Here is a 15,105-nt window from a genome sequence, read left to right as displayed (position 1 = left end):
CAATCAACAGTGGAAGAGAGACAGACCAGCATAACACTTAAAAATGTAGGTCTTTCCTACAAAGAAATTGCAAAGAAAGTCAAGGTGTCAGTAAGTACAGTTTCCTTCACCATCAAAAGGCACTCAGAAACTGGGGCAAACTCTGACAGGAAGAGGTCTGGCAGACCCAAAACCACAACTGAATCAGAGGACAAGTTCCTTAGAGTTAACAGCTTGCATGATAAGTGGTTCAATGGACAACAGCTTCAAGCACAGCTTAGTAGTAAGCTGTAATAGTAAGCATGTCTCCATTTCAACTGTGAAGAGAGGACTTCGAGCTGCAGGTTTGACACGACTAGCTGCAGCCAGAAAGCCATTGCTAAGACGTCAGAATAAGACAAAGAGGCTTGCCTGGGCCATGAAACACCGCAATCAGACTACTGAAGACTGGAAGAATATATTATGGACTAATTTGAAATACAGTACATCACGTAGGATCTTTTTCTTCTCTGGGCTACTCTGTCACTCCAACCCTCCACATATCTTCCTTCACTATATCCAAGACCCTTCTCTGTGAACTTCCTTTTTGTGTTCTGGCTGCTAGCTCCATATTCAACATCCTTTTTCCATCCTTTTATATCCGCTATCCCTCCTCTTCACATGTGCAAATCATCTCAATCTTGCCTCTCTAGCTTTGCCTCCCAACTGCTTAACTTGACCTGTCCTTCTGAGATACTCATTTCTAATTTTTTTGCTGCTGGTCATTCCCAGTGGAAATCTTAGCATCTTCAACTCTACCATCTTCACCTTCTGTCTTTTTTATCAGTGCCACCGTCCCCAAAACTTACATCAAATCTGCACTCTCTTTTCACCTGTCTTGAGTAGTGCCCATTGCTTTGAATGGTTGACCCCTGTATTTAACTCATCTATCCTTGTGATCTCTACTTCTTACATGTTCACCTTTCTCTCTCTTATTTACACACATGGATTCTGACTTTTTTTTTACTGACTTTCATTCCTCTTCTAACCGGTCTATACCTCCATCTCTCCAGACTGTCTTCCAATTATTCTCACTACACATCACAATGTCATTTGCGAACATTGTATCCTGCCTAGCCCCATTTACCAACCTACCTATCCTTGTTAACAAGAAAGTGTCTCAGAGGTGATCCCTGGTGCAACATCAACCTTGCCTTGACCATTGTCTTGATGTTTTCCAAAAATTGTTTTCAAAACCTTAAACCTTTAATTAAATTAAATAGCAAAACGTTCCTTTAGCGTTTTTTGAGCGCTTTCTTTTTAGCACGACTCCTGTGGGTGGTGGCCTGTAAGCTCATCACCTGCAGGAGGTGCCGTCTCCTGTAGTCCCACCACGTGCAGTAGGTGCCGTAGGGGTCAGGTGCAACGTGTGCTGGGCAGCGGCCTCCAGCTCACACTGGAATGGTTGGCAGCCGAGTGTGAAGTGGTGGGAATCAGCACTTCCAAATCTGAGGCCATGGCCTCAGCCAGAAAAGGTTGGAGTGCCCACTCCGTGCCAGGGACATGTTCCTGCTTTAAGTGGGGGAGTTTAGGAATCTTGGGAGGGGTGCAGAGTAGAGTCGCTGCTCCTTCACTTCGAAAGGAGCCAACTGAGGTGGTTCAGGCATCTGTCAAGGATGCCTCCTAGACACCTGCTGGGTGAGGTGTTCCAGGCATGTCCCACTGGGAGGAGGCCCTGGGGCAGACATGCTGGAGAGATTATATTTCTTGGCTGTCCAGGGAACGCCTTACTGTTCCCCTGGACAAGCTGGGGGGTGGCTGGGGACAGGGAGGTCTGGGCTTCTCTTCTTAGGCTCCTGCCCCCATCACTCTGCCCTGGATAAGTGGAAGAAAATGGATGGATGGATGGATGGATGGATGGATGGATGGATGGATGGATGGATGGATGGATGGATTGCTTTTCCAGCCATTTTATTTGCTCAAATTCTATCTTTTTTTTAGGATGAGCTAATATATTGTAAAATAAATAGTAATCTCATGTTAAGCATTTTACATGTTTTTTACTGTATGATCTATTGTGAATAAATAATCGGTGGTAAATAAATAATCTGCAAATTATTGGATTCTTTTTTATATCCCAACTTTTTTGGAATTGGGATTGTACGTTTTCAAATGTTTTATAGACATTCTAGATAGATGACAATAAATTGCACTGGCCCATGATTTGTGACAAGGGAGGAAGATGTAGTTATTATAAAGCTATTGCAGCTATCACAGTTTTATAAAGTGTTACCACCCATTCCTTTAGTGGAAAATTTTTATTACACAGCATAGTACAGGGTGGGCCATTTATATGGATACACCGTAATAAAATGGGAATGGTTGGCGATATTAAAGTCCTGTTTGTGGCACATTAGTATATGTGAGGGGCAAACTCCTCGAGATGGTGGTGACCATGGTGGCCATTTAGAAGTCGGCCATCTTGGATACAACTTTTGTTTTTTCAATAGGAAGAGGGCCATGTGACACATCAAACTTATTGGTAATGTCACAAGAAAACAATGGTGTGCTTGGTTTCAACGTAACTTTATTCTTTCATGAGTTATTTACAAGTTTCTGACGACTTATAAAATGTGTTCAATGTGCTGCTCATTGTGTTGGATTGTCAATGCAACCCTCTTCTCCCACTCTTCACACACTGATAGCAACACCGCAGGAGAAATGCCAGCACAGGCATCCAGTATCCGTAGTTTCAGGTGCTGCACATCTCGTATCTTCACACCATAGACAATTGCCTTCAGATGACCCCAAAGATAAAAGTCTAAGGGGGGTCAGATCGAGAGACCTTGGGGCCATTCAACTGGCCCACGACTCACCAATCCACTTTCCAGGAAACTGTTCATCTAGGAATGCTCGGACCTGGCACCCATAATGTGGTGGTGCATCATCTTGCTGGAAAAACTCAGGGAACGCTTCAGTGCATAAAGAGGGAAACACATCATCATGTAGCAATTTCAAATATCCAGTGGTCTTGAGGTTTCCATTGATGAAGAATGGACCCACTATCGTTGTACCCCATATACCACACCAAACCATCACTTTTGTTGGTCCAACAGTCTTGAGGATCCATCCAATGTGGGTTAGTGTCAGACCAATAGCGGTGGTTTTGTTTGTTAACTTCACCATTCACATAAAAGTTTGCCTCATCACTGAACAAAATCTTCTACGTGAACTGAGGGTCCTGTTCCAATTTTTGTTTTGCCCATTCTGCAAATTCTGTGCGCCGATCTAGGTCATCCTGGTTGAGATGCTGCAGTAGCTGGAGTTTGTAAGGGTGCCATTTGTCAGTAGCTAATATCCGCCGAAGGGATGTTCGACTAATGCCACTCTCCAGTGACATGCGGTGAGTGCTACTCTGTGGGCTCTTGCTGAATGAAGCTAGGACAGCCACTGATGTTTCTTCATTAGTGACAGTTTTCTTGCGTCCACATTTTGTCAAATCCAACACTGAACCAGTTTCACGAAACTTAGCAAGCAGTTTGCTAACTGTAGCATGGGAGATGGGTGGTCTCGTAGGGTGTCTTGCATTGAAATCTGCTGCAATGACCCGGTTACCGCGTTCACCAGATATCAACACAATTTTGTTAACCTCTTTGACATGTCAATGGCTGTGAACAAAGAGAAACTTGTAAATAACTCATGAAAGAATAAAGTTACGTTGAAACCAAGCACACCATTGTTTTTCTTGTGACATTACCAATAAGTTTGATGTGTCACATGGCCCTCTTCCCATTGAAAAAACAAAAGTTGTATCCAAGATGGCCGACTTCTAAATGGCCACCATGGTCACCACCCATCTTGAGGAGTTTGCCCCCTCACATATACTAATGTGCCACAAACAGGACTTTAATATCACCAACCATTCCCATTTTATTACGGTGTATCCATATAAATGTCCCACCCTGTATATAAGAATCACCAATAATGTAAAACAAAAAAATCCAAAATAAAATATGAAAGTCTGACAAAATTAATCTGATAGGTAAGAGGATAGGTAATCAAATAAACTATCTTGTAATTGGTGAACCTTTCATAAAAGAAGGCCATTTATATTTGTATTTAAATACTTCACCAAAAGCTGTTAATGTAAATTAACCATAGGTCTTAAACCCTATTCACATGAGCATTTTACTGAGCATAACAACAGACTTCAATGCACTTTAATAATAATATAATGTTCAATTTATTTACAAATACAGATGAACATGGCATGTTTTATTTTTTCCTGTACTTTTCTGAATAATAGTTTGAATGACTTCATTATGTTAAATGAAAAGCATTTTCAATGATGGCAGGAAAATTATTACAGAACAAATTGTTGCACCTTAGCATTCAGAGTTAATACATGAAATGATTTTATCATGATAGAAAAATCTTTTTAGCTGTTTAGAAATGTCCTTCATTTTGAGCCCATAAATGAATGGATTAAACAATGGATGATAGAGCACTATTTGTAATGTCATTATTAATCGCGCAGTTTTGGGAAAATCTGATTCTACTCGAGCTATGCTTACATCGTAGATACTTAAACAGGAGAAGCTAAATAAAACTAACAAATGGGGTAAACACGTCTCCGCAGCTTTCTTCCTCACTTCTTTACAACTTTGATAAGTGAGGATAAAAATGTTTGAGTATGTAAAAACTATGAAGAGCATAGGTAATATTACAAGATCTATTAAAGCAACTACTCCAAATACAGTAATTAATCTTGACTTTACACACTGAAGAGTGTAAACTGCATTATTACAAAATATTCCTTTTAAATTAAAGTTGCACAATGTTGCTTCAGCACTCCCAGCTGTTAAGACTACAATATGACAAGCAGGTACAAGCCATGCTACAGCCAAGAAAATACTCACAGTGGTTTTACCCATGATAGTTTGATATTGTAGAGGTTTACAAATAGCCACATATCTGTCATAGGCCATGGCTGCCAAGAGAAAGAACTCTGAACTGCCTAAAGTGTAAAATGTAAAAAACTGAAAGAGACAGGCTGAATATGTTGTGACTTGTTTTTCAGATAAAAAGTCAATCAGCAGTTTTGGATAAACAGTTGTGCTGTAAAGAACACAGTTCAATAGCAAAGCTGCAATGAAAATGTACATAGGCTCATGAAGGTTTTTATGAATCCAGATTATGTACACAATAGTAGAATTACTGCAGATTATTAAACTATATAATATAAAGAAAATGAAAAAATAAACATATCTGTACTTGTTAACTTCAACATACCCATCTAAAGTTAAATATGTAGCATTTAATACCTCATCCATTAATGCTTTGAAAAAAAATTATAAAACCAGCAGTGTTAATGAAGAATAACAAATAACAAAACAAAACTGCACCAATATGCAACCTGTGTTGTCTTTCCTTCATTCATTTGCAGGTATTTGAACTTGAAATATATCTTGGAGTACATTCATCAGTCAAATGCGCACAGTGAATCATCTTACTCTGTGAAAGGTTTTATCAGGTTAGCTCGTCCTCCAGGGAGCTGAACTATAAAGGTAACGTGATTGTTCAGCCTCACAAGTGGCTGAATAATGAGGCTTTAGTTGATACTACAAATTCCTCATTTATTTAGCTGCCATAACTTGTGTTTTATTTCAACACCAAAATTTTAGTACCCTAGAAAGATTCTATTGTGTATTGAATGAATCTGGTTGGATGAGGTCTTGCTGGGATCATGGCTAGAAGGAAGCTCTTAGACCTGAAATTGTTGTATTGTGGCAAGTGAAACATTAAACAATGTTGTAATTGTTAGGGCACCTGGGTCGTTGACCCCAGTGTTTTGGGTTTTGGATTTTTGAACCTTGTTTATTATTGTGGTGATCTGTTTTTTTAGCCTTTATTTGGTATTGGTGAGTCTTTTTGTGCTTCTTAGTTTCGTAATTTGTATTTCTAGTCTCAGGTGCTTGTTCATTTAGCCTGTTCCCTTTCACGTCCTGTTTGTCTTAGTCTTTCCTCTGTGTCCTGCCCTGAATCTCCTGTGTTATGTGTGCCTCCCTGTTTTGCCCCTTGTCTTTTAGTTGCCAGTTTCCCAAGTGATGTCTGTGTGTGTGTGTATGTGTGTGTTGTCCATCGCTCTCTTGCCCTCTCTGTCCCTTGTTTCCTCGTCCTCTCTGTCTTTTTCCTCTGTTCCCTGGGTTTTGACAGTCTGTCTCAGTTTCTCGTGCATTCTGTTTTTACTTCTCTAGTCTTCTGTCTTGAATGCATAATGTTCAGTTTTTCTTCCCCCTGTCTCGTCTGTTAGATCTTTGCCAGCTGTGTTCGCCAGGTGATTCCTCTTTGCCTGATTCCCTCCTGCATAAATTGTCTGTGTCGCCCTCCGTCCAGTTTCGTGATCTCCCTCATCCACTGGCTGTACTACTTTGCTACATCCAAAGTTTGTACTGTTTGCTGTACAAACCACTATTTTCCTCACTGCAGGTCTTAATGCTCAATTCAGATTTTTTTGATCAAATCCGATTTTGTTTGTCTGGTTGTTCACACTACAAATAAATGTGACAGCAAACGTGTTTCTAGTGTGAATGGTTTACGACCCTCAAAGCGCCCGTATGTGCAAAGGAAGACGTCACACACAACGCGCTCTGTTTACCGAAGTAAAATGGCAGCTACAGAGCTAGCAGATGTTGTTGCAGCAGTCTATCAATTTCTGCACAGTTGTAACCGACAGAATTTTGACAAATTAATTAGAGAAAGAAGGACACTGAGAAAAAAGAGAGCCTGTGCTTTAACAGTGGCCTTGTTTGGAGCAGTGGCTGCTACCTCCATGCAGAGGTATATATGGACATGGAGTCAGAACCAGGAGTGGTGGGATTCAAGTTTAGCTTGAATAGACTTATCTCCCCATATGCTAATCAAGTCCAAAACCTCATCTTCTGTCCACTGACTCGCTCCGTCTCCAGTTTCTGCTGCCATGCTTTCTCGTTTGTCTTCTCCAGCGCTGATAATTGCCGTCTGTCTTATGTCAGTGACGTAAAAGACGGATTTAACGTGACATGACCATTCAAACAGCAGTCGCTTTCTAAAACATCAGATATGTATCGGATTCAGTACCACATACGAAAGTGACCCAGGTCGGATTTGAAAATATCGGATTTGTGCTGTTCAAACTGTCACACCATGATCAGATATGGGTCGCATAGGATCCAAAAAGTCGGATTTGATGTGCTTTTGCCTGCAGTGTGAACATAGCCTTAGACACCTGGGCGGGGGGGGGATCGAGATAGTACAGTGTTGTATATATAGTATATTTTATATGGCAATGTTGTATTGATCCATTGATACTAAATATCAATATTTTATTAAATAAATGAAAACAGAATGGGAATACTTGTGTAATACTCAGCATACAAAAAATGTTAGAAAATTGCAATATGGTATCGTAGTATGGTATGTCTTGCGATTCCGACAAGGTGGGGCAGAGTGAGTGGGCCAGGTGAGTTGATATGTGCACCTGGTGTGAATTTGTTAAGTTTTTATGCGCTGGGTGTGGGGCCAGCTGAAGAGTCACAGTCACTTATCTGGGGTCAGTGGCCTGTGGATAACTGTGATGAGAGTTATTGTCGAGTGCTGATATTTCAGTTGATGGGAAAATACTGCAAAATGCATGCTGTCTTATATATACATATATACTTTACATTGTTTTTTCTGCAGCGCTTTTAGCATTTAAATAGTTGTTTGTCTGTACATGCTTATGCCAAGAACTGTCAGGTTTGTTACAGCAGGTTTTGCAATAGATTAGTTTATTTATAAGGGCCTAAATGGTTAATGCAAGTCTTGGAAAGGCCAAGTCAAAATGAATCTGAATCAACCTTTTCCCCTGAGAGTACAGAAAGACAGACAGGAAAGCCAATACAGCCACTGTACTGGACTGTACACTGGATCAAACAGTCAAGTTTTTGCAAATGAGCACAAAAGGAAATTACAGTAGTTGGTCTTATTAAAAAGGAAAAAAAATCTATCTATCTATATGAGAATATGGGTACAAATGTCATTGATATTGCTGAAACATATTTTCTTGGAAAAGACAGATTACTCTGTTAGAGTTTGAATAATCAGATACTGCAAAACAATACAGTCCACTGTCAACCTGGAATTTTTGTCTTCTTGTCAAAATATACCTTACTATACCCAAAGCAAATGATACCAGCTTCCTATTTTCATAAATGCAGTTACACATTCCTGATCAAATTGGTTATAATTACATTTTTATGTTTTACTTATTCCCCCTTTTCCACAGATGCAGTAAACATGAACATTTACCAGATGGCAGTTTGGGTGATTTGATTATAATAAATAAAAAGTGTTTTCAGTAATAGCAGCAGAGTAATTACAGAACAAATTGCAGGAACTTAGTCTTCATGAAATGATTTTTATCATGACAGAAAAATCTTTTTAGCTGTTTAGAAATTTCCTTCATTTTGATCCCATAAATGAATGGATTAAACAATGGATGATAGAGCACTATTTGTAATGTCATTATTAATCGCGCAGTTTTGGGAAAATCTGATTCCACTCGAGCTATGCTTACATCGTAGATACTTAAACAGGAGAAATTGATTAAAACTAACAGGTGGGGTAAACACGTCTCAGCAGCTTTTTTTCTAATTTCTTTACCACTTTGATAAGAGACGATAAATATTTTTGTATATGTGAAAACTACAAAGACCATAGGAAGTATTACAAGATCTATTAAACTAACTACTCCAAATACAGTATTTAATTTTGACCTTACACACTGAAGAGTGTAAATTGCATTATTACAAAATATTCCCTTTAAATTAACATTACACAATGTTGCTTCAGCACTCCCTATTGCTGGGACTGCAATATGACAAGCAGGTATAAGCAAAGCTATGAACAGGAAAATACTCACAGTGGTTTTACCCATGATAGTTTGATATTGTAGAGGTTTACATATAGCCACATATCTGTCATAGGCCATGGCTGCCAAGAGAAAGAACTCAGAACCACCTAGAGTGTAAAACATAAACAACTGAAAGATACAGGCTGAATATGTTATGACTTGTTTTTCAGATAAAAAGTCAATCAGCAGTTTTGGATAAACAGTTGTGCTGTAAAGAACACAGTTCAATAGCAAAGCTGCAATGAAAATGTACATAGGCTCATGAAGGTTTTTATGAATCCAGATTATGTACACAATAGTAGAATTACTGCAGATTATTAAACTATATAATATAAAGAAAATAAAAAAATAAACATATCTGTACTTGTTAACTTCAACATACCCATCTAAAGTTATATATGTAGCATTTAACACCTCATCCATTAATGCATTGGAAAAAAAAATGTTTAACAGATGCAAAGCAACATAGCCAGGTTAAATGAATAAGCAAAAACAAATCAAAATCCGTACAACATGCAACTCATGCTGTGTGTCGTATAAATTCAAAGGTATTTGAACTCAAAATATACCTTGAGATATATTCACGAAACAAATGCACACAGTGAATCATCTCAGCCTGTGGAAAGTTTTTATCAGGTTGCTTTGTCCACCAGGGAACTGTACTGTGAAGGTCTGTCACTCATCTGTTCAGCCTCTTTTACTTTAATCTTTAGTATCTACAAGTAATGTGTTTTTTCTGTCATGTCACAGTCCTGCGTCTGGTGACCCAGTGTTTGTGTTTTTTGGTTTAAGTTATACTCTTTGAATTATGGTTTTCTATTTGTATTATACTTATAGTTCCTGGTTTCTAGGTTTTCGTTCTGTTTCTGTCCTCCATGTGTTGCCCAACCTAACTAATTGTATTCAGGTGGGTTGCAACAAGGACACATGGAAAAGTTTCAGGACACCGGCCCTAGAGGACTGGAGTTTGAGACCCCTGATACAGTATAGTATCACACTATTTTCTATTGTATAGATACAGTGATACTAATCAATCAATCAATATTTTTATTAAATACATTAAAATAGCCTGGGGATACTATGAGTATCATGACTCATTTCGCCTGATAGGAGGCAACCTTTCTGCAAACAGCTGCAGTCTCACTGGTAATGACTGCAATCTCTCTTAGAAAGATTTTTGTCTATGTAAGCGGCTACACTTGGTTTTTGACAATCTATCACACTTGACTTTGGCATATGCCAATGTTAAACATTGGAGTAGTTCTTACAGAACAAAGCATACAGTTAGGGCTGGATCAGGTAACCCAACATCCTCCCTTTTTTATGCTGCAATAGGCCTAGAATTTTGGGGGCTTTCCATGATGCACTTCTTCTTTACTCACCTCTTTTCACTCACTATGTGCTTGTACACCACTCTGCATTTAAAGAGTTATTATTAATCTCTGTCTCTCTTCTACAGAATGACTTTTGTCCTGTCTTCCTCCCCTCACCCCAACCGGTAATGGCAGATGGTTGCCCCTACATAAGTCTGATCCTTCTTCTTCTTTAAAGGGGATTTATTTTCTTCCCACTGTCGCCAGGTGCTTGCTCATAGGGGTCACCTGACTGTTTGTGTGTATTGTTGTATTGTATTATCTTTACCTTACATTATAAAGCACTATGGGGCAACTGTTAATTTGGCAAAATATCAATAAATCTGAATTAAATGGAAATGAGCGGCTTCTAGGAAGTGAGTAACCGCCTGTCAATTCTGAACTCCTTACAGGAACACAGGACAGGCAAGGAGAGCAGACTGCACAATGGAAAATGGCAGGACTTAGGAGATTAGATTCAGAATGTCTATTTGCAGGCAACTATAGTGGTGTAAAAAGTGTTTGGCCATTCTTGATTTCCTATTTTTTGTATGTTTGTCACACCTAAATATTTCAGATCATCAAACCAAATGTTAATATTAGACAAAGATAACACAGATAAACAAAAAAGGAAGTTTCCTAAATATAGGTGGCCCCCTTCAAACTCGGGTCCTCTACGAGAGGCCTGGGAGCTTCACCCATATGGAAAAGATATATATAAATCTTATAAAGTTTGTATCTGTCTTGTGTGAAACTTGTATGAAAAGCATACAAGAGTGAAAACAGATATAAGATCCCTTGTATGTTTTGGATACTTACTAAAACCATATATATGAGTGGCCACTTTCATGAGTAAATCATATAAGCCTTATATGATTCACTATATAAAGTAGGCCACATCTGATGCAAGTCTTTTATAATTTTTTTCTATTTATTTTCCATATAGGCAGGGTCCTGCACAATATCTTTGCTGTTCCTAGGACTGCACTCTTCTGGATAGAGATCTCGGATGATGTTCCCAGGATCTGCTGGAGCCACTCGCCTAGCTTGAGAGTCACTGCACCGACTGCTCCGATTACTACTGGCACTACTGTTACATTCACCCTCCACATCTTCTTAAACTCTCTGAGCCCTTGGTACTTCTCAAGCGTCTTGTGTTCCTTCTTCCTAATGTTGCTGTCATTTGGTATCATCACGACTATCACTACGGCCGTCTTCTTCTGCTTGTCTACCACCACTATGTGCGGTTGGTTAGCCATCACCATTTTGTCCGTCTGAATCTGGAAATCCCACAGGATCTTAGCTTGGTCATTCTCCACCACCCCAGGGGGCGTCTCACATTTTGACCTCGGGACTTCCAGGTCATATTCAGCACAGATGTTTCTGTACATTATGCCAGCCACTTGGTTATGGCAGTCCATATATGCCCTGCCTGCTAGCATCTTGCACCCTGCTGTTATATGCTGGATTGTCTCAGGGGCATCTTTACACTGTCTGCACCTGGGGTCTTGCCTTGTGCAGTAGACCCCAGCCCGATGGATCTTGTGCTCAGAACTTGTTCCTGTGCTGCCATGATGCCATTACATTTACAGGTGCCTCTCTACCTGTAAATGTAAACTTACAATAAGCAATAAGACAAAAAAAAACAAAAACCCACAGACATTGCTATGGTAGACATTTAAAAAAAATAACTTTTCTATCATTTAATTGTTTCTGTCTCTCTGTTACTTACATTGGTGTACAATGAAAGCCAATGGCAGCAGGAAGGAGGGTAATTATAAGGAAAAGCTGCCATCCAGTGGCCCAGATTGATGTCCTGATCAGGGCAACTCAGTCCCATGTGTTTGACAGCACTAACAGAATATTTAACAAAGTAGATAGTATACAGGGCTCTAGAGTGCGACCAATTAATTTTTCAGTGGTGCGACTAAAAAAAAATATTTGGTCGCACCGGTGCGACCAAATATTTTCGGGTAACAAAAAAAAAAAAATCTCTGCAACTCTCCGTGTGGTCAACAACAGACACACATTATGCCCCTATCGTGGACTAAACCAGAGATAGTCAGGGGTGGGACCTCTGTGATTGGCTGTGGTCCAGTTGAAAATGCAGGTGGAAGCGAGAGGTGAGTAGCTTGAATAAAGCGATATCGATTCATTAACGGATTCCACACAAAGACGTAAACACAGAGCGGACCCGACGCATCAGAATCAGCTTTGTCTTTCTCGGCTTTCTCACCCGACGGCCCGTAGACGGACACGCTGTCGGAGCTTAGCAATTCTGATGCGTCGGGTCCGCGCTGTGTTTCCGTCTTTTTTGCGCTGATTCTGAGCTGCAGGTTTTGTCTCTCCAACCAAAATTCGCCGAGCCAGCTGCAAAAGAAGCAGCAAACTACGCTTCACATTTGATCAATGTCGTCATGAATTCCCTCTTACTTTTGCTGTTTTGCTTCCACCACGATAAAAATCACACTTCATACACAGCTCTCTGTGTGTACTTCAAGAACAGTTTCCGTCTCAAATCTCTGTTTTCTGCATTTGCTTATTACCCACCAGTCTACCGTTGTTTACAGCGCTGTCTTTTTCTTTTTTCACTTAAATGTCCTCAGACAAGAAAGCCTAATTTCTGCTGTTCAATACTGAAGAAATTTAAACTTTTTAAAATTATGCAAAATTGCAGAATATTGCAGAATATTTTTAAGGTTATTTGCTATAAAAAGCCAGACCAGAAAAATCTCCTTCATGTGTTTCTGTGTTTTATTCTCTGTTACTTTGACACAAAGGCATCTGCTGTGATGTTCACAATTCTGATGAAGTCTCACATGTATCAGTACCAGTGTTGGTCAAGTTACTTGAAAAAAGTAATCAATTACTAATTACTGATTACTTCCCCCCAAAAGTAATCCCGTTACTTTACTGATTACTTATTTTCAAAAGTAATTAATTACTTAGTTACTTAGTTACTTTTTAAAAACACAATTTACAACCTGAATAGGTGATAAAGCGATAGATCTTTCAGCCCAATTCTACTTTTTCTGCATAATCCATCATACAAAATGTAATCAAATGGAAATGTCTCTTTTTAAAACTTTAAACTTTAAATCTTTTAACTTTATGCATCAAGCAAAAACTTAATTATATGCAACATTCTCTGACTGGAAGAAATTTGTTTAAGATTTAAACCTATTTTCTGCACATTCCAGCACAGAAAATAAAATATGTTTTTGTGTTTACACTCACTCTTTCAAATAGATGAAAGTAAAACACAGCAGAAAATAAATAAAATCAAAGACTCAGCGGTCCTGTTGCTCTATTTTCACCTGTAAAGCAGGGCTGGGGTAGGCGGAGGTTTACCCTGGTGCAGATGTGCCGCGGCGGTCAGTTGAAGACTCCACGAGTTTCTCTGTGATTTTCACATTATGTCGTAGCGCACTCGCTGCTTGCTTGGAAGTTTAGGGGGTTTTTTCGCTGTAAAAAGAAGTTTTCTTCCCACGCACAACGGACACTAATGTTTTTGTGGAATCAAACTCAAAGTAAGGTCAGTACTTCCACGCTTTAAACGCTGCATGCTCATACTCTCTCCCGCACTGGATATATTGTCCATTGTTGATCTGCAGACAGCTGTTGTCACGAACGTCGCACTCGCTTACGTCACTGTCATGAGACATTCTCGCAAAAAATCACGGTTTTAGTAACGCAGTAACGCAGCGTTCCTACGGGAAAGTAACGGTAATCTAATTACCATTTTTGCAATAGTAATCCTTTACATTACTCGTTACTTGAAAAAAGTAATCAGATTACAGTAACGCGCGTTACTGCCCATCTCTGATCAGTACTGATAAATGATCAGAATTATAATATTTCTGACTGAGGCTAAATTGAATCGAATCAGGACTTTGAGAACCTGAATCGAATGGATTATAGAAATCAGTGATGACACCCAGCCCTAGTGAGCAGCCTAGGCCTGACAGAAGTGGATGTAGCTGTGGGTAATAAGAAAAGATGAAAAGAACAATTGATAAATTTTGTGTTAAGTTAAGGCCTGATCTGTCTGAAATTCATAGCCAGTGCTCTGACACGGTGCCATCAATCTTTGAATGCTGAAAAAGCACAGTGTATACAGAAAACACATTTTATGCTGCAATAAATGCACTGCCCAAGTGTCCCCTCTCCCCACTGCCTTTCAGCAGCAGGCAGCAGCAAACAGGTCGTCAGAGGAGCCAAGATGATGATTAAGTTTAACATTTTCTACAATATTGACAAAGCACTTTAAGCACAAGATTGTTAGTTAATAATTTAGAAATGAATATTGTTTGTATGGACTGCAACTTCCCCCCCCAAAAAAGTGCACATGTAAAACTGCGGTTTTAGGTAATGCGTTTGAAAAATTTGAGTGCGCCTAACTTTTGTGCCGGTACGCCTAAATTTTTAAAGTTAGGCATACCGGTGCGCCCATGTCAAAAAGTTAGTCTAGAGCCCTGGTATATTAAACTTTAATCCTATAAAGGAGTCTATTCCGTTATTTTTATATGAAATCAGACTCAAGATTTAGCAATACTACTTTTTTGGCTTAAAGTGTTACTGATCAATATTAGATTCAAATGAAATCATTTGCCTAACTACCTACCAACTCTCCAGAGATTGACAAAGGTCATGTAAATGCCTGCTTTCAGTGAAATCAATGAAGGATGAAGCAGTGTGACAAAAACATCTCTGGATAGAATGTCATGTGTGCAATTCAAACCCAGGTAACTGTAGATCATTTCAAATATAGATAATTTTCTCATATGAGCAGACTTCACTCAATATTTTAGGTAGGTTGAATATCTGCACTTTAATTTAGAGGTACATTTCTGACTATTTAAA

General features: G+C 39.2%; 2 protein-coding genes across 2 annotated transcripts; both read right to left on the bottom strand.

Annotated features, from left to right (window-relative positions):
• Positions 1 to 4,343: 4,343 nt before the first annotated feature.
• LOC120433504 (olfactory receptor-like protein OLF4) lies at positions 4,344 to 5,291 on the bottom strand. Its single transcript, XM_039599781.1, has one exon. The coding sequence runs from the start codon at positions 5,289 to 5,291 to the stop codon at positions 4,344 to 4,346; it is 948 nt and encodes a 315-aa protein (XP_039455715.1).
• A 3,062-nt stretch (positions 5,292 to 8,353) lies between these two features.
• Positions 8,354 to 9,313, bottom strand: LOC116310081 (olfactory receptor-like protein OLF4). Its single transcript, XM_031726818.2, has one exon. It carries the CDS (start codon positions 9,311 to 9,313, stop codon positions 8,354 to 8,356), a length of 960 nt encoding a protein of 319 aa, XP_031582678.2.
• Between the last annotated feature and the right edge of the window lie 5,792 nt (positions 9,314 to 15,105).

Source organism: Oreochromis aureus, linkage group 16 (assembly GCF_013358895.1).
Source record: "Oreochromis aureus strain Israel breed Guangdong linkage group 16, ZZ_aureus, whole genome shotgun sequence".
NCBI lineage: Eukaryota > Metazoa > Chordata > Actinopteri > Cichliformes > Cichlidae > Oreochromis > Oreochromis aureus.
Note: the sequence above shows the minus strand (reverse complement) of the source record. Positions and strands in the feature narration are given on the sequence as shown.